Raw genomic sequence first — 27,740 nt, 5'->3', positions numbered from 1 at the left:
ATACTGAGTAGTGTTAGAGATCAAAGTAAAAAGGTCTGGTTTATAAACAATTTATTCTGAATAAATAGAAAAGGGAAAAATATTGTGTAATCAATGCAGATGCATTCTGGTGTACTTTGATTGTCACTGTGGGGAGGAGGGAAAGTTATCCCCCTCTAAAGCAATAAACTATTACAGTGTGCCCTGTGTCTGACTCTATGTGGCTGGTGTGATTCAATGTGTCAGGGAAATTGATACATTTATACAAAGTGGATACAAATTAACAATCTCCGAAAATTACTGGAAACAAACGGTGCAGGTGTTTCTAACAATTAGATTTTATTTTTCATATATTTTTATATTTTTTCTTTTTCTTCTCCTCCTTGAGAATTTTTTCATCTGGCTGACTAGTTTAGCTGGGACCATTGTAGCTGTTTGTATTTATTTTTATTTGTTTGTATGTTTATATGATAAAGTGACGATCTTTAAAAATGTACAATATTTTTCCCTTTTCTAGTTATTCAGAATAAATTGTTTATAAACCAGACCTTTCTACTTTGATCTCTAACACTACTCAGTATAGCGCAATAATTTAGTTTATTATTTCTTCTCAATAGTGGAGGTTGCAGACACCTCTTTATATTGCTGCAATCTGGGTGTGTTTTTTATTGAATTATATCATATGTGAAAGACGGTATTATTTCAGCGCCATCAGATTTAATTAGGTTTCAAGCCCATATAGCTCCATACCTCGAAATGCTCATACCGCCCCTTATAACTCTATAATACCAACATATACTCATACTACTCCATATAGCTCTATACCACCATATACTCATATTGTCCCCATATACTCATACTGTCCCCATATAGCTCTATACCACCATATACTCATACTACCCCATATAGCTCTATACCACCATATACTCATACTACCCCAATATAGCTCTATACCACCATATACTCATATTGTCCCCATATAGCTCTATACCACCATATACTCATACTGCCCCATATAACTCTATACCACCATATACTCATACTACCCCAATATAGCTCTATACCACCATATACTCATATTGTCCCCATATAGCTCTATACCACCATATACTCATACTGTCCCCATATAGCTCTATACCACCATATACTCATACTACCCCAATATAGCTCTATACCACCATATACTCATACTACCCCCATATAGCTCTATACCACCATATACGCATACTGTCCCCATATAGCTCTATACCACCATATACTCATACTGCCCCCATATAGCTCTATACCACCATATACTCATACTGCCCCCATATAGCTCTATACCACCATATACTCATACTGTCCCCATATAGCTCTATACCACCATATACTCATACTGTCCCCATATAGCTCTATACCACCATATACTCATACTGCCCCATATAACTCTATAATACCATATACTCATACTGTCCCCATATAGCTCTATACCACCATATACTCATACTGCTCCCATATAGCTCTATATCACCATATACTCATACTACCCCATATAGCTCTATACCACCATATACTCATACTGCCCCACATAACTCTATAATACCATATACTCATACTGTCCCCATATAGCTCTATACCACCATATACTCATACTACCCCATATAGCTCTATACCACCATATACTCATACTACCCCATATAACTCTATACCACCATATACTCATACTGCTCCCATATAGCCAGAGGCGTCACTAGTGTTGGTGTCACCCGGTGCTATAACTCATGGTGACACCCCCCCCCCCCACCAAAATAAATAAAATTGATGCGCAGCTCCTCAACCTCTCCCCAAATACCAGTCCAGCAGACACATTTACACAATGCCCCCAGTAGTGGTGTCCCGTATGTAGTGCCCACAGTAGTGGTGCCCCTTATGCAGTGCCCCTATGCAATGTCCCCAGTGGTAATGCCCCCTAATAGTGCCCCCAGCGGTAGTGGTAATGCCCCTTATAGTAGTGCCCTCTATAGTATTAGTGCCCCCTATAGTAGTGACCCCAGTATTAATGCCCTTAGTAGAAATGCCCCTAGTAGTAATGCCCCCTGTAGTAGTGCCATCAAAAGTAATGCTCCCTGTAGTAGTGCCCCCATTAGTAATGCCCCCTAATAGTGCCCACAATGGCAGTGGTAATGCCCCCTATAATATCACCCCCAGAAGTAATGACCCCTATTGTATTGCATAGAGTGTAACAGTGACTGCCAGATAATGCAGAGAGCGTCATGGTAACCGCCAGATAATGCAGAGAGCGTCATGGTAACCGCCAAATAATACAGAGAGCATCGTAGTAACCGCCAGATAATACAGAGGGCATCGTAGTAACCGCCAGATAATGCAGAGAGCATCGCAGTAACCACCAGATAATACAGAGAGCATCGTAGTAACCGCCAGATAATACAGAGAGCATCGCAGTAACCGCCAGATAATACAGAGAGCATCGCAGTAACCGCCAGATAATGCAGAGAGCATCGTAGTAACCGCCAGATAATACAGAGAGCATCACAGTAACCGCCAGATAATACAGAGAGCATCGCAGTAACCGCCAGATAATACAAAGAGCATCGCAGTAACCGCCAGATAATGCAGAGAGCATCGTAGTAACCGCCAGATAATGCAGAGAGCATCGTAGTAACCGCCAGATAATACAGAGAGCATCGTAGTAACCACCAGATAATGCAGAGACCATCATTGACCCACATATAACCCATAACATGAATACACCCCTTATATATACAGAAACACAATGAGTATACCCACGCACATACATTAATACACCATCCCCAGCATAGACACTCTCTCCTCACTGAATTAGTTACTTCCCATTACACCTACTGTATACAGTAGACCATAGTCACTGTGCTGGCTGCTCGCTGTCTCCCAGCTCCTTCTCATCCTCTCTGACTGGGAGCTCAGAGGGTCACGCTGGGAAGAAGCAGGGACAGTGCACAAACTACTTGTTGGTATTCAAGTGTAATCAACAGTATTTGAATACACTTGTAAACTGGCCAATGTTTTGTAGACTGTCCCTGCCTGCTCCCAGCGTGACGATCTGTCAGGCAGGGAGGGAGCTGATTCACTGAAGAGAGGAGGAGCAGGAGCTCAGCTGCCATGATCCACCCCGGCGGCGGCTTCAGTCAGGCTGATCGTCTTTACACTGACAGTATGTAATCAGCCCCATGTCTCTAGCGCTCCCTCCCCCCCCATATGTAGGGGACTGTATGAAGAGCACAGCCGCACTTACTGTATAGCTGCCGCTGGCTGTCTCAGTGTGACAGGCGCAGCGGCAGCCGGCAGAAGTAAAAGCTGTCTCAGCAGCTGCTGCAGGGAGAGCGCCTCTCCAGCCTGGCGTCTCCCTGCAGCGCAGGCTCTGCTGAGCGGGGAGCGGGGATGAGTCAGATTTTGGTGTCACCCCCTTGGAGGGTGACACTCGGTGCGGCCCGCACCCCCCTTGTGACGCCACTGCATATAGCTCTATACCACCATATACTCATACTACCCCCATATAGCTCTATACCACCATATACTCATACTGTCCCCATATAGCTCTATACCACTATACTCATACTACCCCCATATAGCTCTATACCACCATATACTCATACTACCCCCATATAGGTCTATACCACCATATACTCATACTGTCCCCATATAGCTCTATACCACCATATACTCATATTACCCCCATATAGCTCTATACCACCATATACTCATACTGCTCCCATATAGCTCTATATGACCATATACTCATACTACCCCATATAGCTCTATACCACCATATACTCATACTGCCCCATATAACTCTATAATACCATATACTCATACTGTCCCCATATAGCTCTATACCACCATATACTCAAACTGCCCCATATAACTCTATAATACCATATACTCATACTGTCCCCATATAGCTCTATACCACCATATACTCATACTGTCCCCATATAGCTCTATACCACCATATACTCATACTGCCCCATATAGCTCTATACCACCATATACTCATACTGCCCCATATAACTCTATAATACCATATACTCATACTGCCCCATATAACTCTATACCACCATATACTCATAATGTCCCCATATAGCTCTATACCACCATATACTCATACTGTCCCCATATACTCATACTGTCCCCATATAGCTCTATACCACCATATACTCATACTGCTCCATATAGCTCTATACCATATACTCATATTACCCCCATATAGCTCTATACCACCATATACTCATACTGCCCCCATATAGCTCTATACCACCATATACTCATACTGCTCCCATATAGCTCTATACCACCATATACTCATACTACCCCCATATAGCTCTATACCACCATATACTCATACTGCCCCCATATAGCTCTATACCACCATATACTCATACTGCCCCATATAGCTCTATATCACCATATACTCATACTACCCCCATATAGCTCTATATCACCATATACTCATATTACCCCCATATAGCTCTATACTACCATATGCTCATACAGCCCCCATATAGCTCTATACTACCATATACTCATACTGCCCCATATAACTCTATACCACCATATACTCATACTGCCCCCATATAGCTCTATACCACCATATACTCATACTGTCCCCATATAGCTCTATACTACCATATACTCATACTGTCCCCATATAGCTCTATACCACCATATGCTCATACTGCCCCCATATAGCTCTATACCACCATATGCTTATACTGTCCCCATATAGCTCTATACCACCATATGCTCATACTGTCCCCATATAGCTCTATACCACCATATGCTCATACTACCCCCATATAGCTCTATACCACCATATGCTCATACTGCCCCCATATAGCTCTATACTACCATATACTCATACTGTCCCCATATAGCTCTATACCACCATATGCTCATACTACCCCCATATAGCTCTATACCACCATATGCTCATACTGCCCCCATATAGCTCTATACCACCATATACTCATACTGCTCCCATATAACTCTATAATACCATATACTCATACTGCCCCATATAACTCTATACCACCATATACTCATACTGTCCCCATATAGCTCTATACCACCATATACTCATACTGCCCCATATAGCTCTATACCACCATATACTCATACTGCCCCATATAACTCTATAATACCATATACTCATACTGCCCCATATAACTCTATAATACCATATACTCATACTGCCCCATATAACTCTATACCACCATATACTCATACTGCCCCATATAACTCTATACCACCATATACTCATACTGCCCCATATAGCTCTATACCACCATATACTCATACTGCTCCATATAGCTCTATACCATATACTCATATTACCCCCATACAGCTCTATATCACCATATACTCATACTACCCCCATATAGCTCTATATCACCATATACTCATATTACCCCCATATAGCTCTATACCACCATATACTCATACTGCCCCATATAACTCTATACCACCATATACTCATACTGTCCCCATATAGCTCTATATCACCATATACTCATACTACTCCATATAGCTCTATACCACCATATACTCATACTGCCCCCATATAGCTCTATACCACCATATACTCATACTGTCCCCATATAGCTCTATACTACCATATACTCATACTGTCCCCATATAGCTCTATACCACCATATGCTCATACTGCCCCCATATAGCTCTATACCACCATATGCTCATACTGTCCCCATATAGCTCTATACCACCATATGCTCATACTACCCCCATATAGCTCTATACTACCATATACTCATACTGTCCCCATATAGCTCTATACTACCATATGCTCATACTACCCCCATATAGCTCTATACTACCATATGCTCATACTGCCCCATATAGCTCTATACCACCATATACTCATACTGCTCCCATATAACTCTATAATACCATATACTCATACTACCCCATATAACTCTATACCACCATATACTCATACTGTCCCCATATAGCTCTATACCACCATATACTCATACTGCCCCATATAGCTCTATACCACCATATACTCATACTGCCCCATATAACTCTATAATACCATATACTCATACTGCCCCATATAACTCTATACCACCATATACTCATACTGTCCCCATATAGCTCTATACCACCATATACTCATACTGTCCCCATATAGCTCTATACCACCATATACTCATACTGCTCCATATAGCTCTATACCACCATATACTCATACTGCTCCATATAGCTCTATACCATATACTCATATTACCCCCATATAGCTCTATACCACCATATACTCATACTGTCCCCATATAGCTCTATACCACCATATACTCATACTGCTCCCATATAGCTCTATACCACCATATACTCATACTACCCCCATATAGCTCTATACCACCATATACTCATACTGCCCCCATATAGCTCTATACCACCATATACTCATACTGCCCCATATAGCTCTATATCACCATATACTCATACTACCCCCATATAGCTCTATACCACCATATACTCATACTGTCCCCATATAGCTCTATATCACCATATACTCATACTACCCCCATATAGCTCTATACTACCATATGCTCATACAGCCCCCATATAGCTCTATACTACCATATACTCATACTGCCCCATATAACTCTATACCACCATATACTCATACTGTCCCCATATAGCTCTATATCACCATATACTCATACTACTCCATATAGCTCTATACCACCATATACTCATACTGCCCCCATATAGCTCTATACCACCATATGCTCATACTGTCCCCATATAGCTCTATACTACCATATGCTCATACTGCCCCATATAGCTCTATACCACCATATACTCATACTGTCCCCATATAGCTCTATACCACCATATACTCATACTACTCCATATAGCTCTATACCACCATATACTCATACTGCCCCCATATAGCTCTATACCACCATATGCTCATACTGTCCCCATATAGCTCTATACTACCATATACTCATACTGTCCCCATATAGCTCTATACTACCATATGCTCATACTGCCCCCATATAGCTCTATACCACCATATACTCATACTGTCCCCATATAGCTCTATACCACCATATACTCATACTACCCCCATATAGCTCTATACTACCATATGCTCATACTGCCCCCATATAGCTCTATACTACCATATACTCATACTGTCCCCATATAGCTCTATACCACCATATGCTCATACTGCCCCCATATAGCTCTATACCACCATATGCTCATACTGCCCCCATATAGCTCTATACTACCATATACTCATACTGTCCCCATATAACTCTATACTACCATATACTCATACTGCCCCATATAACTCTATACCACCATATACTCATACTGCCCCATATAACTCTATACCACCATATACTCATACTGCCCCATATAACTCTATAATATCAACATATACTCATATTACCCCCATATAGCTCTATACCACCATATACTCATACTGTCCCCATATAGCTCTATACCACCATATACTCATACTGTCCCATATACTCATACTGCCCCATATAGCTCTATAATACCATATACTCATACTGCCCCATATAACTCTATACCACCATATACTCATACTGCCCCATATAACTCTATACCACCATATACTCATACTGCCCCATATAACTCTATAATATCAACATATACTCATATTACCCCCATATAGCTCTATACCACCATATACTCATACTGTCCCCATATAGCTCTATACCACCATATACTCATACTGCCCCATATACTCATACTGCCCCATATAGCTCTATAATACCATATACTCATATTACCCCCATATAGCTCTATACCACCATATACTCATACTGTCCCCATATAGCTCTATACCACCATATACTCATACTGTCCCATATACTCATACTGCCCCATATAGCTCTATAATACCATATACTCATACTGTCCCCATATAGCTCTATACCACCATATACTCATACTGCTCCCATATAGCTCTATACTACCATATACTCATACTGCCCCTATATATAATCGGAAGTAGATAGATCCTCTTCAATTTCTGTACCCTGACATCATCAGACAGTGTCCAACGTCATTCCCTACCATCCAGGAGAGCATAGAGGGGGAATATACGTCTCCATATATAATCCCCCCCAGCTACATCACTGACCGAGCATCACGTGACCGCTGACCGGAGCCCCGCCCTTCCCTTCGTCACTCACTGACACGCGCCAGAGGGCGTTGTCCTAGGACACGCCCCTAACGTGACGCCCTTGCTGTTACCTCTCGCGACGTCACGTGAGATCACCTCAACATCAGAACAGGTCCAGTGACGTCACATCTGACCGGGCGGATATCCGGCGGTGGGTTCCTGACCAGGGATGTGATTCCCACTCGGCATGTCCCGGAGAGCGGCCGCTCAGGTACCGGGTCACACCCAGCGCCATGTTCTCACACCCCATTCTACGCCTCATTACACACGTGATCCGCCATTACACCCTGTGACGTCACAACATCACAGCACACCCCAGTCTACGCCCCATTACACACGTGACCCGCCAGTGTACACTGTAACACCCCATTACACCCTGTAACATCACAACACACCCCATCACACACCCTATTACACAAGTGACCTGCCATTACACCCTGTAACACCCCATTGTACACCCCATTACACAAGTGACCTGACATTACACCCTGTAACACCCCATTGTACACCCTATTACACAAGTGACCTGACAGTGCACCCTGTAACACCCCATTGTACACCCTATTACACAAGTGACCTGCCATTACACCCTGTAACACCCCATTGTACACCCTATTACACAAGTGACCTGACAGTGCACCCTGTAACACCCCATTGTACACCCCATTACACAAGTGACCTGACATTACACCCTGTAACACCCCATTGTACACCCTATTACACAAGTGACCTGACAGTGCACCCTGTAACACCCCATTGTACACCCTATTACACAAGTGACCTGCCATTACACCCTGTAACACCCCATTGTACACCCCATTACACAAGTGACCTGACATTACACCCTGTAACACCCCATTGTACACCCTATTACACAAGTGACCTGCCATTACACCCTGTAACACCCCATTGTACACCCTATTACACAAGTGACCTGCCATTACACCCTGTAACACCCCATTGTACACCCCATTACACAAGTGACCTGCCATTACACCCTGTAACACCCCATTGTACACCCTATTACACAAGTGACCTGACATTACACCCTGTAACACCCCATTGTACACCCTATTACACAAGTGACCTGACATTACACCCTGTAACACCCCATTGTACACCCCATTACACAAGTGACCTGCCATTACACCCTGTAACACCCCATTGTACACCCCATTACACAAGTGACCTGCCATTACACCCTGTAACACCCCATTGTACACCCTATTACACAAGTGACCTGACATTACACCCTGTAACACCCCATTGTACACCCTATTACACAAGTGACCTGACATTACACCCTGTAACACCCCATTGTACACCCTATTACACAAGTGACCTGCCATTACACCCTGTAACACCCCATTGTACACCCCATTACACAAGTGACCTGACATTACACCCTGTAACACCCCATTGTACACCCTATTACACAAGTGACCTGACATTACACCCTGTAACACCCCATTGTACACCCTATTACACAAGTGACCTGACATTACACCCTGTAACACCCCATTGTACACCCTATTACACAAGTGACCTGACATTACACCCTGTAACATCACAGCACACCCCATTGTACACCCTATTACACAAGTGACCTGACATTACACCCTGTAACACCCCATCACACCCCATTGTACACCCTATTACACAAGTGACCTGACATTACACCCTGTAACATCACAGCACACCCCATTGTACACCCTATTACACAAGTGACCTGACATTACACCCTGTAACACCCCATCACACCCCATTGTACACCCTATTACACAAGTGACCTGCCATTACACCCTGTAACACCCCATTGTACAGCCTATTACACAAGTGACCTGCCATTACACCCTGTAACACCCCATTGTACAGCCTATTACACAAGTGACCTGACATTACACCCTGTAACACCCCATTGTACAGCCTATTACACAAGTGACCTGACATTACACCCTGTAACACCCCATCACACCCCATTGTACACCCTATTACACAAGTGACCTGACCTTATTATTACTCATGTAACCCGCCAGTTTGCCCAGTGACACCCCACTACACCCTGTAACATCACACCCCATTCTACACCCTGTGACACCCCAGTCTACACTGTAACATCATCTGACGCCCAATTCTACACCCTATGACACAAGTGACCCACCAGCGTACTCAGGAATGTCACCGGACACTCCATTCTACACCCTATTACACACAAGATCTGCCAGGGTTAGGGATGGCCAGCGATGGGTCCATTGTTTTTGTGCCATCTAAGGTAATCGCCAATCTACGGTGAATCATCGATGGCTTGCACCCCTCAAGTTCATCGATATTGGGGGCACAGCGGGCCACATACCATTGAATAACGAGCGGGGGAAACATAGTGGCAGCCAGGGAGCGGGGCTCAGCTCTGTCCCATCAAGAAAAATTAAATAACCATTGGCTCCCACTCGTCCATCGATGGCAGAGAACCATTGACTCTCTGCCTTCGATGGCAAAATCATCAACCATCGGTGATTGCTAACTATAGATCAGGGATGGGGAACCTCAGGCCTGGGGGCCATATAAGGCCCCCAGAATCATTTGGTCTGGCCCTCTGAGCTTTTCTCTGCTAGCGCCCGGCATCCATTCACCGCCGGTGACTGTTACACCACAGTTTTCCCCTCCCGCAGGACACTGCAACCCGCGGGTGGGGACGGCACAGGCAAGCTATTTCAGTGGGTAGCCGCGACGGAGGGCAGGGTGCTTTTTACCTGTTAGAAATAGGGCAGGGCCCAGTGCCCCGCTAAAACAGCCCAGCGGGAACGCTAATTCCCTTTTGGAACCATGTAAATAAAAAATAATTAGTACTATATACTAGCCCATATATCCCATAGACACTGTATAGTTACAACTCCCATCATACATCTGTTGGAGACAACTAATTGGTGCTGATTAGAAATTAATATTGTTTTTAAATCTATCACACAGTGCTTGTGTTTTTGTCCGCGGATGGCAGTAACATTTTGCAGATCTCTTCGCATACAGCGCCAACCACAGCAGAACGGGCTGGTCATCTCCCTCCGAGCTCTATGCATCCACTGTGAATTCTGTAAAATGCCAATATACAATTACGGGCACACTGGGCAAAGGCGGAACGCAGCACGTTGCAGAACAGCCCCTTACAGCCATGAAACTCATATTGTGCAATATCCAGATGTTACCATAGGGGACTGATAACGGGACTGGTGGCAGGTGGTGATGTCTGGGATCATATTACTGATAACGTGTGACATGTTCTCCCTATAGGACACTGGTGGCTGTGGGTGTGTCTGGGATCACATTACACACTGATGCCATCTGACAGGTGATGTGTATAGGACCCTATAGGAGGCTGTTGGTATGTCTGGGATCACATTACACACTGATGCCATCTGACAGGTGATGTGTATAGGACCTTATAGGAGACTGTTGGTATGTCTGGGATCACATTACACACTGATGCCATCTGACAGGTGATGTGTATAGGACCCTATAGGAGACTGTTGGTATGTCTGGGATCACATTACACACTGATGCCATCTGACAGGTGATGTGTATAGGACCCTATAGGAGGCTGTTGGTATGTCTGGGATCACATTACACACTGATGCCATCTGACAGGTGATGTGTATAGGACCCTATAGGAGGCTGTTGGTGTTTCTGGGATCACATTACACACTGATGCCATCTGACAGGCACTGTGTATAGGACCCTATAGGAGACTGTTGGTGTGTCTGGGATCACATTACACACTGATGCCATCTGACAGGCGCTGTGTATAGGACCCTATAGGAGCCTGTTGGTGTTTCTGGGATCACATTACACACTGATGCCATCTGACAGGCGCTGTGTATAGGACCCTATAGGAGCCTGTTGGTGTTTCTGGGATCACATTACACACTGATGCCATCTGACAGGCGCTGTGTATAGGACCCTATAGGAGGCTGTTGGTATGTCTGGGATCACATTACACACTGATGCCATCTGACAGGCGCTGTGTATAGGACCCTATAGGAGCCTGTTGGTGTTTCTGGGATCACATTACACACTGATGCCATCTGACAGGCGCTGTGTATAGGACCCTATAGGAGGCTGTTGGTATGTCTGGGATCACATTACACACTGATGCCATCTGACAGGCGCTGTGTATAGGACCCTATAGGAGCCTGTTGGTGTTTCTGGGATCACATTACACACTGATGCCATCTGACAGGCGCTGTGTATAGAACCCTATAGGAGGCTGTTGGTATGTCTGGGATCACATTACACACTGATGCCATCTGACAGGCGCTGTGTATAGGACCCTATAGGAGGCTGTTGGTATGTCTGGGATCACATTACACACTGATGCCATCTGACAGGTGATGTGTATAGGACCTTATAGGAGACTGTTGGTATGTCTGGGATCACATTACACACTGATGCCATCTGACAGGTGATGTGTATAGGACCCTATAGGAGACTGTTGGTATGTCTGGGATCACATTACACACTGATGCCATCTGACAGGTGATGTGTATAGGACCCTATAGGAGGCTGTTGGTATGTCTGGGATCACATTACACACTGATGCCATCTGACAGGTGATGTGTATAGGACCCTATAGGAGGCTGTTGGTGTTTCTGGGATCACATTACACACTGATGCCATCTGACAGGCACTGTGTATAGGACCCTATAGGAGACTGTTGGTGTGTCTGGGATCACATTACACACTGATGCCATCTGACAGGCGCTGTGTATAGGACCCTATAGGAGCCTGTTGGTGTTTCTGGGATCACATTACACACTGATGCCATCTGACAGGCGCTGTGTATAGGACCCTATAGGAGGCTGTTGGTATGTCTGGGATCACATTACACACTGATGCCATCTGACAGGCGCTGTGTATAGGACCCTATAGGAGCCTGTTGGTGTTTCTGGGATCACATTACACACTGATGCCATCTGACAGGCGCTGTGTATAGGACCCTATAGGAGGCTGTTGGTATGTCTGGGATCACATTACACACTGATGCCATCTGACAGGCGCTGTGTATAGGACCCTATAGGAGCCTGTTGGTGTTTCTGGGATCACATTACACACTGATGCCATCTGACAGGCGCTGTGTATAGAACCCTATAGGAGGCTGTTGGTATGTCTGGGATCACATTACACACTGATGCCATCTGACAGGCGCTGTGTATAGGACCCTATAGGAGGCTGTTGGTATGTCTGGGATCACATTACACACTGATGCCATCTGACAGGCGCTGTGTATAGGACCCTATAGGAGCCTGTTGGTGTTTCTGGGATCACATTACACACTGATGCCATCTGACAGGCGCTGTGTATAGGACCCTATAGGAGGCTGTTGGTATGTCTGGGATCACATTACACACTGATGCCATCTGACAGGCGCTGTGTATAGGACCCTATAGGAGCCTGTTGGTGTTTCTGGGATCACATTACACACTGATGCCATCTGACAGGCGCTTTGTATAGGACCCTATAGGACAGTGTTGGCTAACCTTGACACTCCAGCTGTTATGGAACTACATAACCCAGCATGCACTGTTACAGTTTTGCTATTAGGGCATGCTAAAACTGTGGCAGGGCATGCTGGGATATATAGTTCCACAACAGCTGGAGTGTCAAGGTTAGCCAACACTGCTAGAGGAGGGTGTTGGTGTGTCTGGGATCACATTACACACTGATGCCATCTGACAGGCGCTGTGTATAGGACCCTATAGGAGGCTGTTGGTATCTCTGGGAGCACATTACACACTGATGCCATCTGACAGGTGCTGTGTATAGGACCCTATAGGAGGCTGTTGGTGTGTCTGGGATCACATTATACACTGATGCCATCTGACAGGCGCTGTGTATAGGACCCTATAGGAGGCTGTTGGTGTGTCTGGGAGCACATTACACACTGATGCCATCTGACAGGTGCTGTGTATAGGACCCTATAGGAGGCTGTTGGTGTGTCTGGGATCACATTACACACTGATGTCATCTGACAGGCACTGTGTATAGGACCCTATAGGAGACTGTTGGTGTGTCTGGGATCACATTACACACTGATGCCATCTGACAGGCGCTGTGTATAGGACCCTATAGGAGCCTGTTGGTGTTTCTGGGATCACATTACACACTGATGCCATCTGACAGGCGCTGTGTATAGGACCCTATAGGAGGCTGTTGGTATGTCTGGGATCACATTACACACTGATGCCATCTGACAGGCGCTGTGTATAGGACCCTATAGGAGCCTGTTGGTCTTTCTGGGATCACATTACACACTGATGCCATCTGACAGGCGCTGTGTATAGAACCCTATAGGAGGCTGTTGGTATGTCTGGGATCACATTACACACTGATGCCATCTGACAGGCGCTGTGTATAGGACCCTATAGGAGGCTGTTGGTATGTCTGGGATCACATTACACACTGATGCCATCTGACAGGCGCTGTGTATAGGACCCTATAGGAGCCTGTTGGTGTTTCTGGGATCACATTACACACTGATGCCATCTGACAGGCGCTGTGTATAGGACCCTATAGGAGGCTGTTGGTATGTCTGGGATCACATTACACACTGATGCCATCTGACAGGCGCTGTGTATAGGACCCTATAGGAGCCTGTTGGTGTTTCTGGGATCACATTACACACTGATGCCATCTGACAGGCGCTGTGTATAGGACCCTATAGGAGGCTGTTGGTATGTCTGGGATCACATTACACACTGATGCCATCTGACAGGCGCTGTGTATAGGACCCTATAGGAGGGTGTTGGTGTGTCTGGGATCACATTACACACTGATGCCATCTGACAGGCGCTGTGTATAGGACCCTAGAGGAGGCTGTTGGTGTGTCTGGGAGCACATTACACACTGATGCCATCTGACAGGTGCTGTGTATAGGACCCTATAGGAGGCTGTTGGTATGTCTGGGATCACATTACACACTGATGCCATCTGACAGGCGCTGTGTATAGGACCCTATAGGAGGCTGTTGGTGTGTCTGGGATCACATTACACACTGATGTCATCTGACAGGCACTGTGTATAGGACCCTATAGGAGGCTGTTGGTATGTCTGGGATCACATTACACACTGATGCCATCTGACAGGTGATGTGTATAGGACCTTATAGGAGACTGTTGGTATGTCTGGGATCACATTACACACTGATGCCATCTGACAGGCGCTGTGTATAGGACCCTATAGGAGGCTGTTGGTATGTTTGGGATCACATTACACACTGATGCCATCTGACAGGTGCTGTGTATAGGACCCTATAGGAGGCTGTTGGTATGTCTGGGATCACATTACACACTGATGCCATCTGACAGGCGCTGTGTATAGGACCCTATAGGAGCCTGTTGGTGTTTCTGGGATCACTTTACACACTGATGCCATCTGACAGGCGCTTTGTATAGGACCCTATAGGAGGCTGTTGGTGTGTCTGGGATCACATTACACACTGATGCCATCTGACAGGCGCTTTGTATAGGACCCTATAGGACAGTGTTGGCTAACCTTGACACTCCAGCTGTTATGGAACTACATAACCCAGCATGCACTGTTACAGTTTTGCTATTAGGGCATGCTAAAACTGTGGCAGGGCATGCTGGGATATATAGTTCCACAACAGCTGGAGTGTCAAGGTTAGCCAACACTGCTAGAGGAGGGTGTTGGTGTGTCTGGGATCACATTACACACTGATGCCATCTGACAGGCGCTGTGTATAGGACCCTATAGGAGGCTGTTGGTATGTTTGGGATCACATTACACACTGATGCCATCTGACAGGCGCTGTGTATAGGACCCTATAGGAGGCTGTTGGTGTGTCTGGGATCACATTACACACTGATGCCATCTGACAGGCGCTGTGTATAGGACCCTATAGGAGGCTGTTGGTGTGTCTGGGATCACATTACACACTGATGCCATCTGACAGGCGCTGTGTATAGGACCCTAGAGGAGGCTGTTGGTGTGTCTGGGAGCACATTACACACTGATGCCATCTGACAGGCGCTGTGTATAGGACCCTATAGGAGACTGTTGGTGTGTCTGGGATCACATTACACACTGATGCCATCTGACAGGCGCTGTGTATAGGACCCTATAGGAGGCTGTTGGTATGTCTGGGATCACATTACACACTGATGCCATCTGACAGGCGCTGTGTATAGGACCCTATAGGAGGCTGTTGGTGTGTCTGGGATCACATTATACACTGATGCCATCTGACAGGCGCTGTGTATAGGACCCTATAGGAGGCTGTTGGTGTGTCTGGGAGCACATTACACACTGATGCCATCTGACAGGTGCTGTGTATAGGACCCTATAGGAGGCTGTTGGTGTGTCTGGGATCACATTACACACTGATGTCATCTGACAGGCGCTGTGTATAGGACCCTATAGTAGACTGTTGGTGTGTCTGGGATCACATTACACACTGATGCCATCTGACAGGCGCTGTGTATAGGACCCTATAGGAGCCTGTTGGTGTTTCTGGGATCACATTACACACTGATGCCATCTGACAGGCGCTGTGTATAGGACCCTATAGGAGGCTGTTGGTATGTCTGGGATCACATTACACACTGATGCCATCTGACAGGCGCTGTGTATAGGACCCTATAGGAGCCTGTTGGTGTTTCTGGGATCACATTACACACTGATGCCATCTGACAGGCGCTGTGTATAGGACCCTATAGGAGGCTGTTGGTATGTCTGGGATCACATTACACACTGATGCCATCTGACAGGCGCTGTGTATAGGACCCTATAGGAGCCTGTTGGTGTTTCTGGGATCACATTACACACTGATGCCATCTGACAGGCGCTGTGTATAGAACCCTATAGGAGGCTGTTGGTATGTCTGGGATCACATTACACACTGATGCCATCTGACAGGCGCTGTGTATAGGACCCTATAGGAGGCTGTTGGTGTGTCTGGGATCACATTACACACTGATGCCATCTGACAGGCGCTGTGTATAGGACCCTATAGGAGCCTGTTGGTGTTTCTGGGATCACATTACACACTGATGCCATCTGACAGGCGCTGTGTATAGGACCCTATAGGAGGCTGTTGGTATGTCTGGGATCACATTACACACTGATGCCATCTGACAGGCGCTGTGTATAGGACCCTATAGGAGGCTGTTGGTATGTCTGGGATCACATTACACACTGATGCCATCTGACAGGCGCTGTGTATAGGACCCTATAGCAGGCTGTTGGTGTGTCTGGGATCACATTACACACTGATGCCATCTGACAGGCGCTGTGTATAGGACCCTATAGGAGGCTGTTGGTGTGTCTGGGATCACATTACACACTGATGCCATCTGACAGGCGCTGTGTATAGGACCCTATAGGAGGGTGTTGGTGTGTCTGGGATCACATTACACACTGATGCCATCTGACAGGCGCTGTGTATAGGACCCTATAGGAGACTGTTGGTGTGTCTGGGATCACATTACACACTGATGCCATCTGACAGGCGCTTTGTATAGGACCCTATAGGACAGTGTTGGCTAACCTTGACACTCCAGCTGTTATGGAACTACATAACCCAGCATGCACTGTTACAGTTTTGCTATTAGAGCATGCTAAAACTGTGGCAGGGCATGCTGGGATATATAGTTCCACAACAGCTGGAGTGTCAAGGTTAGCCAACACTGCTAGAGGAGGGTGTTGGTATGTCTGGGATCACATTACACACTGATGCCATCTGACAGGCGCTGTGTATAGGACCCTATAGGAGGCTGGTGTACACATAACAGGACAGTGATGACAGCTGTGTATAGATTCCTATCGGGAGCTGAGATGGGCACTGGGTACATGATCCTGTAGGAGAGAGCTGGCATCAGACAAGTGCTGTATAGGAGTTGGGTAACGCATGGGTGATTCTCTGTGTGACACACAGGCTATTTACACCAATCAAGTACATGAACTGTTCTGGTGTCCAAATACGGCGTAGAAAATATATACCAGAAAAAAATTCACGTCAGTAAAAGCGTTCCTCCTGTAGTGATGCACGGGAGCGTCGCAGAAAAACTCACCCATACAATATTTTGTATGTATAGGCTCCCATAAAGGACTAAGTGCTGTGTACAGGATTGTATAGGATTCTGGTGACATGAGGGAAATGCTTCATAAACAGAAAGCTTGTTTCTAGCATTTAGATTGTTAGCTCTTTGCGCGAGAGACGGTTTACTTGTATTATTTGAAACCTGTGCAGATAATATCTTTTGCATTAACCTTTCATTATAATACACATTACTCTCCCTGCGCCTGGTAGTTGCTGCTAGCTGAATTGTCGGTCTCTGTGTGTCACTGGTGCTTATAGGGAAATGGTCATCCGATACTGGAGAGAGCTCCTGATCAGATGAGTCAGAGGCGGCCGGCGGAGGACGTGGCGGGGGGGAGCAGAGACGCGGACGACAAAATCGCCATAAAGCTGGGCCATGTCATGGTAGGTCACGTGTCGCCTTGGCAGACTTTATTTTATTTAACGGACATTTCAGTAGCTAGAATTCCAGCGTGCGGATCGTTTCCCGGCATCTGCGCGTGGTTCGGATGCTGAGCAAGGTCTCCAGAGCTCTTACACAAGTGTGAACATCGCAGCCGTTTGTAAAATAGGTAAAGCACCTCCTCGAGGAAGTAAAGGGTGGAGATCTCGGGGTTCACCTGCTGCCGTATCGGAATCGGTATGAAATACCGCCGGCCGCAGGTTCGATTCCCTGCAGCGCCTGGCCGACCAAAGCAGAGTTCACGGCAGCGGAAGCCCGACAGCGCCGGAAACCCCAATCGTCGATAGGTAAGTATTGACTAACCTGACCCTCCTTAGGGGTGCCGAACCCTAACCCCCCCTTCCCCGCTGCATAAACCTAAGCTCCCGGGGGGGTGCCTAACCCTCGCTCCCGGGGGGGTGCCAAACCCCCGCTCCCGGGAGGATGCCTAACCCAAAGTGTCCCCCCCCCCGGCTGTCCGCTCGCGGCGACCAGCATCCCTTCGATCGGGATGCCGGGCGCCGTTCTCCCGGCGTCGGGGAAATGTCAGGCGTCTACATCTAGATGCCCGGCATTTCACCCTCGCCGGGATATGACAGTCGGGAAGCCGGCTTCCGGATTGTATACCGCCGTATCACCATTTCTTGCTGCAAAGAGGTAACACAACCTCATACGTATGCATTACAGTCTGTTCAGCACAGCACAGGATTTATTTTTATTTTTTTATTTAAATCTAGTTCTTGCAACCCCCCGTTTTAATCCTTCCATCCTGTATATACAGATGTGTCCACTCGGACTTTGCGGTCTAGCCGTGTCACGCACCCCAGCAGAGACTTCGTGTTCACTCTAGATCCGGCGCTGGGCAGGGTGCCGGACCGTAGAAAGGGCACTCTAGCGCACGTGGAAGGGGGTGTGGCCATGTGAAAAGGGGCATGTCTTTAAGACGCGACCCCTTTTCATCACTCTTTCGGGCGTGCCCTCTGTGAACAGATAGATTGTATTTGGGTAAGAAGCAAAAAGGAAATTCTCCTATGTCCTTCTAGCAGTGATATGTCCAGGTCAGTAATAAAGTAGGTGTACTGTATTAGGGTCTTATATTAATGCTTTAAGTAGGACATGCCGGTCTCTTGTATACACTGTATACGCTCTCTAACTCCACTCCTGCTTCTCCCCAGCACCCGCAGCCCCTCTCGGACTCGGAGAATGAGGAACCGTCCCCCAGGAGGACCGTTCACAGATCGGCTTTTGTCTCCAAGAACAACACAAGCTGCTTCTCATGGTAAAGTGGCGTTACCAAGGGAACAACACCATGACACTACTGACCACCGCTATAACACGGATATATAGACGATATTCATCACGCTATTGGCACTCCTATGTATTTGGGATAATAAAGTCACATACTGTTTTTAGTCTTACATTTATTGATGTTTATTATCGGATGCCACTGTGTAATACTAGGACGAAGGCATTTATTCCTTTCCATATCTTTACAACGTTTATTAGTACAGGATTTATCCAGTTTGCCTTTGCGCTAGGAGTGTTAAACCAACATTCCAGGGACCTGTTAGAATGACAGTGATGTGAGCTAAGCTGTATTATTGGGGAAGTTTTTATACTGCGCACACCGGGCTTCCTCTGTGCCGATATTGAGCCGGATGAGAACAAATAGGCCGATGAGAAGAGATTGTACTCACCTGGGCGGCAAAGGAAAGAGAATGTAGAACAGCTCAGTGTATTGGAGCCGTCACATACTGAAATTCATATTTCATCATCTTGTAATCCCCGGGGTCGGTTAAATAGAACTGAGAGGTATAGAAATTAGGGATGTGCAGGCTCGGATTAGTTCGGATTTTCCTGCCAAAAATCGGGTCTCAGAAAGAGGCAAAATGTCATCTTTCATGGACAAACATCATCTTTCATGGACTTTTGTCCAGGAAAGATGACGTTTTGCCTCTTTCTGAGACCCGATTTTTGGCTGGAAAAAAAATCCGAATTTGGCGGGAACATTCAAACTAATCCGAGCCTGCACATCCCTAATAAAAATACGGTACAGACAGCACCTCTGCAGCACTGTAGGGACTGATTTTGGTCCCTACACACCTTAGTAGGTACAATAACAGCAATAAGTTTTCTCTGTTGACATCCTTGCGTCCCCGGTTGCCGGATACCGCCCGGTGTTACCACATCTTCTCCCCCGGGCTGGAGCACTGCAGTTACTACATGTTCTAAGGCGCCATTTTCTTCTCTGTCTCTAGGAACTTTCAGTCTAAACTGGAGCGCAGTCAGAGCTGCGGAGAGACGATCAGCGAGAGCTTCCCGCTGGGGCGACGGATATCCTCACAGCTTCATAAGGCTAAGGTGAGAACGGCGGCCGGTGTATCATCGCCCAGCCCCGCGTCCATGTAACAGCAGGAAATCCGGGGTCCATATCGTAGTGCATCACAAAATGGCTGCTAGTGTCTACTTTCATAGGCCTCCACATAGTTATGACTGGTGGTCACAGCAACATTCATGGCGGCAGGAGTCTGGGAGCATTATCTAAAGGGAACTTCACTATGGGGCTGATTCAGCGCATACTCCAGAGATAAGCGTATGCAGGGTCGGCCCCACTTTGAGACACATCTCTCGAGATTGATGGGGCGTAATGGGCCGTTCTCCTATAGGCAGTGTTCAGCACGGGCTATGCAAAGATAGCCGGAAGAGCAAATATGGCTGCCTTCAAGCGTGTTTTGAACCAAAGCTAGCGCTGGTACCAGTGCACATTGATGACTGGTATCAAATTGGATGTACAGATAGAGGTGATCCGCTGGCAAATATTCGTATAACTTTGCGTAGGGATGAAAATATGCATTTAGTTCCTTGCACGGAATGTGGGAGCAGCAAATACGTTGGAACTCAGCACCTAGGCAGGGCCGGGGTAAGGCCGACATGGGCTGAAAATTATGAAAAGGTTGTTGTGAGAAGTGGAGGAGGTGTGGCTAGTGCCATGTGGGTGTGGCCAGTACCATGTGGGCGTGTACGCCCCTCCACAATCGGCCCCAATGTCTCACCAAATGCATAAAAGTAGAAAAATTAAAAATTTATTTTTTTGGGGGGGGAGGAAAATAGAAACACAATTTTAATCCCTTTTACTTATGTCCGAGCGTGTGAGCACCTGTCTCCATCATGCTGCCATTGCAACGGGCCTGTTTCTTTGTGGAGGCCTGGGGCTGCAGTCCCACCCACCCACCTTTTAATCTGGCCCAGCACCTATGTAGTTTATGTGGGTGATGTGTAACGCAATAAAGAAAACGCCTCTATGATCAGGACCTAGAAGCAGCAATTTGTTTCGGTAAATGGGTTATGTTTGTTACTACAGTGTCCTGCAGCCTTTATTAGGCAAAAGTTGTACTAAACCATAACAACCAATCGGCAATCAGCTCGTGTCTCTAGCGCTAATGTCTGGGTGCTTGCTATAGTTTAGTGCTAATTTGCACCTATATATCACGTTGCTAAATAACCCAGATTAGATTGCAGACCACACCTCCATATCTAATATGGTACTTTTCTTTTTCTCCTCACAGGCTCCCTCTAGTGGCAGCTCAGCCGGCTTCATTGGCGTCCTCCTGTCTACAGAGAACAGCCGATCTTTCTCTGCCCCCGTCCTCACGTCCGAGAAATGTCTCCCTATTACCTCCCTCAACTCTTTCACCCCTCTGCATAAGCCCGAGAGATCCATCAGTCCCGAGAGCAATGACAGCATCTCCGAGGAGCTCAACCACTTCAAGCCAATTGTCTGCTCCCCTTGTACCCCACCCAAAAGACTCCCAGATGGCAAAGTCCTAAGCCCCGTCATCATCAAATCCACTCCCAGGAACCTGCGGCGGAACCTGCAGAAGCCCACCACCTACGAGGCCAGCCCTGTGATTTTAAAGAAGTGGGAGCAGGTCTTCCGGGACCGTCAAATGAAGAGGACGTTTTCCAAAGGCACTCTGACGATGCCGGCTGAAGACGGACTGCCGGTAAAAAATAAAGCCCCCGCCAGCAAGGAGCTGACTATTCGCCAGACCGAGATCAGTGGTGTTGGAGATTTTGAACTTTTACCCTCCTCCAGTAAGGAAGAAGCCTTGCCCATAAAGTGTGATCCAAGGGGCAAGTCCCTCCCCTGCAGTGATGGCTTTCAAGGCCAAGGTCAGCACCCTGAGCCCATTGCAATGAAGGACTTTCTAGATGCGAATGCCAACGCGCGTGCTGGAACTAAGACCAGGTTGGCGTCGCGCCTAACATCCAGCAAAAAGACAATCTCTCAGTCCACGTGCTTGGCAGCGAAACCCATTAAGCCGGCTTTGAAGCGGGCACACAAAAAGAAGATGCAGCCAGTCGGCCTGCAGAACGGCTCCTCCTTCAAACCCGCCGAAAAAATCAGCCCGGCCTTCCCCCAGCGCAGAGGGCAAAAGAGACGCTGCAAAACGAAGCACTTAGAGCAGAACGGCGCCATCAAGCGGCTACGGGTCACGGTGACGGGCAGCTGCAGCCACACCGGCTTTGAGAGGCTTTGGCGGGAGGCGGAAAAGAAGCTGCACCAGGAGGAGGAAGATAAAAAACTTGCTTTAAAACTTCAGCAAATGTTCGACAAGGAAAGTCGCATGGTAAATCGCTGTAAAGGGAGCAGGGACGAATACCATTTGCGTTCAAAAAACACAGCTGGAGCAAACTAGCGTTTCATTATTTTTGCCTTTTTCTAGACTGAAAAAAAATATCCATATTGTTTATGATCAGAGAAATATTTTTATTTTATCTTTACTTTGGGCTATGAAAACAGTTGGCATAATAGTACTATTTGGTATAACATACAAAACAAGATGGCTCTTCCAGAAGCAAGACTACCTGGTCATGTATCTTATCGTTCAATACGAAGGCATATTGTCCTCACATTTGCTTACATTATATTTGATGCGTCTTGTTCCTGTCTGACCTCACAAGGGCTTTACATTACTATGCAGTGTTTGTGCATATCACAAGGCGAAACGCGTTTCTTCTCTTCCCCCACATCCTAGAGGATATACCCCCTGCTAATGAAGCCATCAGGTTGGTCTGTCAGTTACATCTGACTCAGGATATGGCTTTGCTGGGATCTTCATACCGATGCTTTCAGTACAGGCCCCACATGTTTTTGTTAAACGCCCACTAAACCTTAACTACAAGTTGCCATAATATTAGACTCCAATATATACAAAGGGCCCTGGTTCCAAGACTGAGGGCCATATTCATGTAGAGGCGAAAAGTGCCGTTTGGAGATAAGTTTCCGCGGATTCGGACTTTCCGCCTGTTTTCAAAGTATCCATATTCAATTCCAGGACGATTTCGTCTAAGCGGAAACTCAATGCATTGTAATAGGCGGAAAAGTATCTCCAATGAATAGCAGGTAGAAAAAAGTGCAAAATCGTTATTTTTGGGGTGCAAACGTGGGGAAACTATTCAGAACCCTCGGGGCAGCCCCCAAAGGACAAATCGCCCCCCAAAAATATAAAAATCAGCCTCAGAACACTCAAAAAAAAGTACTTTCGTTTTGGTGGCAAAATAGTAAAAAGTGGGGGGACAAGCATAAAAACTAGCGAAATATACTTCTTGGGGGTCTGCAAGGATGGGGTCAGGTGTTTTTGGGATTGCAGGTGCGTTTTTGATGTTTTTTAAAAGTTCACTTTAGAGACATAAAAATACGCCTGCACCCATTTTCAAGTACCCCAAATTTGACTGGAGTACTTATTTTCACCAAAAAATACAGCTTTATGCCGTTCTTCACCACTTTTACAAGGACGCCAATAAGAAGCAATTTTAACTACTTAAGTACCCCAAACACGTATTAGGGCTATTAGAACACATCTATATTGATTCCCTGTTAGTGCATCTATTTTGGGGGGGTCCAGACCGATTTGCCCTATTCTGACAGTACTTTCCGCCTGTTCCGCTTTCGCCTGTTTAGGAATTGAAGAGGGTGCACGAGAAGTTATCGCCTCTGAAACAGGCGAAGGAGGCGGAAGGTCGGACAGGCGAAACTTTTCCCACTTTTCACCTCTAATTGAATACGGGCCTGAGTGTTAGAGATCGGATTCTCATGATTGAGCAATAGGTCACATTCCCGTATCTGCCTTTTTCGGGGGCTTTCTGCAGTGGTATTCAATAGATCTACGGACAGTCGGTCTGCTTAGCTTAGGGAAAAATCCCCCCCCCCATCCACGATCACCAACATGTATTACAAAGCAGCTTGTATTTTGGGTTGTATAACCTGATCCTCTTCTTTAATCTGTGAATGTATATCCTATACCTCAGTATTTCTGCTGTGTGCCATTGATATTTCCAATTTAAATTGAGCAGAGCATTATTCCGTACGTTGGTAAATGCGTTTGGACGATGACCACCTGCTGCCATCTTCTAGACGAATAATAATATAAATAATTTGCCTTATCTGCTTTAATTAAAAAAAAAAAAAAAAAAAGTTCAAACTTTTAAACTATATTCTGTATTGGTCTCCAACATCCTCGCTGCCGCCCTCCTGTTCATTTCGCACACCACCCAGAAGCGCCATGCTTGGGACACTCCTTACCCATCGGTGATGCTTCGGTTACAGGCTCTGGGTCCAATTTAGTCCATTTGCCTCACGTGAAATGCAGATTGTGGTAACATTTCTTTACACAGGAGCAAATACTGCCCCAGTATTTTGAGCTAAGCATGTCTTGTACTTGTGTACAAACGTGCGCTGGTCCGCGGCATTCGTGTGTAGATTCAGTACCGTAGGGGCCTATAGGCAAATTAATGATGCAGCATTTGGACTCCTCAGTCTCTCAGACCCGCAATTTAGGAGGCCTCCCATAGGCCTGGTGTCAGTCTCTGAGATCTATTACAGGGTAGAAGGTATCTATGCTCTAGAACTGGTGCGCAATTCAAATGACAGCCGTATATTGCTCAATCTGCAATATGATGCCACTGGTACATAGTTACCCCTTAATGTGTGCTTATTCTGAATGTAATTAATTCCGGTTAGTGATTTATGCAGCACTCGTTCTTAAGCACAAAACGACCCAGTGATGCAAGTTATGACCCCCCCCCCCCCCCCCACACACACACACACACACACACACACACACCGATGGGCCGGCATTAAGACTATCCAGTGCCCGACCGCCCGATATGTCAGCCCCTGCCGCAGCCCGCTGCATGGGGTCGTCGGCCACATCATCAGTAAGGACTGCATGTAGGACTGACTTGATGATGCGGCTGACGACCAAACGGGAGCGAGCACCCCCCCCCCCCCCCAACATAGGGGGTACACACTGGACGATATGTCTTTCCGATCAGTCGGAATCGGACAAAATCGCTAAAGCGCGTGCCCAGCTTTAAGTTCTTTCTTTTCCACATCCTGCGCAGTTTGCACATTAATAAATTACCTGTCGCAGTAGACACAGGGCCGTATTTCCCAGCCTTTTATCCTGACTCTCACCATTCTGCGCAATCGCGTCGAATTCCCTAGAATTTAGTATGTTCCTTTCAACTGTAAGTATTGGAAAGTATTTCAACACAAAAAAAATATATATATTTACTATGTAAAACTTTTAATATCAGTTGGTATATTACACAAGTCTACAGCTGACCTCGCAGTCCTACGGGCTGACCGGAGCGCCGAGTGTCGTGTTTGGTCACCGGCCACCGGATCATGTGAGGTCCAGTTAGCTGATGTCAGCCTGTGGCTCCATCATCACCATTTACAGGTCTGTCTGACAATGACCCAAATACAACAGAATGCCATAAAGTGAGTTATCCTAATGCTGCAAACCAATTGCATATCATTGTATACCTAATATCTATATTGCTATGCCTGCTGTATGGTAATCAATGCATACATTTTCCTATAGCTTTACCAGCAATTCCTCCCACAATTCATGGAGGGTTTGTGATGACGGAAGGTTGGGAGATCACTGTACAGTGATCGTATGTCTGTATGTCAGCCGATTACCGACCACCTCCTGGTCGCAGCCAATAAATCTGATGATGGTTCCCATAATGTGGAATTAATATTTATCATGTGGAGTTTTATTGCCTTAACGTGTACAGAGGGTGACAGGAGAGGGACATGGAATGTACATTTACCCAATGTAAATAAACTCTTCTGGACTTGTTCTCAGCTGCAGATATGTTCTTTGTGAATGTCAAGCAAGTTTACCACTAAGGTCATTGAATGATGTGGAATAACCCTTTAATAATATATCATTTTAAACTGTCCAGTCGCTTTTTAATATCCGAGCTAGCAAGGTAGTAAACTGTAACTTTTTCAGGAGGGACTTTAGTTATGTTTTTAAATACTTTGGAATACAGAGATCGCTGTCTGCGCAATTAAGACCCGACAGAGGCTTTTATTTCATTATATGGTTAAGTAATATTTGGTCATTATGTGTGAAAATCTGTAAAAATTAGAGATATGGTAAGAACTTACCTTTATTATCTCTTTCTTCGAAGTCCACAGGGAGACCATGGGGTGTTGGTGATGGCTTGGACATCCGGGCACAACACAGTTAATTTTTTCTCCCAGGATACACCAGGCCACTCTCCCTATACCCCGAGCCAGAGGCACCTCAGTTGGTAATAAGCCAAAGGCGGAGGAGAATAAAAGAGAGAAGGAAGTCTGGAACACGCAGGAATCACATTCTCACATAGAAGGAAACGGAACAACCGGTCAACAGAGCGAAGCCCATCTGAAGCAAGGAGTGTCAGGGTGGGTGCCCTGTGGACCCTATGGACTTTGAAAATAGAGAGATAACAAAGGTAAGTTCTTACCATATCTCTCATTTTCTTCAGGGTCCATAGGCTCCACAGGGAGACCTTGGGGATGTCCCAAAGCAGTCCTTCAAGGGTGGGGATGCTCCTGATATGACAGGAGAATCCAGCGCCTGAAGTAAGCATCCTGAGAAGCAAATGCATAGAACCTTAAAAAGGTCTGGACAGAAGACCACGTGGCCGCCTTACAAAGCTGA

At 46.2% G+C, this 27,740-nt stretch overlaps 1 protein-coding gene across 2 annotated transcripts; it reads left to right on the top strand.

Moving 5' to 3' along the window:
- The first annotated feature begins 8,274 nt into the window (after positions 1 to 8,274).
- RNF169 (ring finger protein 169) lies at positions 8,275 to 26,893 on the top strand. Of its 2 annotated transcripts, XM_088445850.1 has the most exons (5): positions 8,275 to 8,414; positions 18,570 to 18,695; positions 19,908 to 20,011; positions 20,991 to 21,093; positions 22,299 to 26,893. In XM_088445850.1, the coding sequence occupies exons 1-5, from the start codon at positions 8,391 to 8,393 to the stop codon at positions 23,430 to 23,432; spliced, it is 1,491 nt and encodes a 496-aa protein (XP_088301976.1). In that variant the 5' UTR covers positions 8,275 to 8,390; the 3' UTR covers positions 23,433 to 26,893. The 2 variants fall into 2 exon arrangements, with proteins under 2 accessions (XP_088301976.1, XP_088301977.1); XM_088445851.1 differs by lacking the exon at positions 18,570 to 18,695.
- Positions 26,894 to 27,740: the final 847 nt, after the last annotated feature.

This window comes from Taudactylus pleione, unplaced genomic scaffold, assembly GCF_031769625.1.
Source record: "Taudactylus pleione unplaced genomic scaffold, aTauple2 ptg000390l, whole genome shotgun sequence".
NCBI classification, from domain to species: domain Eukaryota; kingdom Metazoa; phylum Chordata; class Amphibia; order Anura; family Myobatrachidae; genus Taudactylus; species Taudactylus pleione.
Note: the sequence above shows the minus strand (reverse complement) of the source record. Positions and strands in the feature narration are given on the sequence as shown.

Coding starts and splice junctions, on each gene's coding strand:
- RNF169 (XM_088445850.1), top strand. CDS start 8,391: ATGTCCCGGAGAGCGGCCGCTCAG. Junction 20,012..20,990: donor AACACAAGCTGCTTCTCATG/GTAAAGTGGCGT, acceptor CTCTGTCTCTAG/GAACTTTCAGTCTAAACTGG. Junction 21,094..22,298: donor CACAGCTTCATAAGGCTAAG/GTGAGAACGGCG, acceptor TTCTCCTCACAG/GCTCCCTCTAGTGGCAGCTC.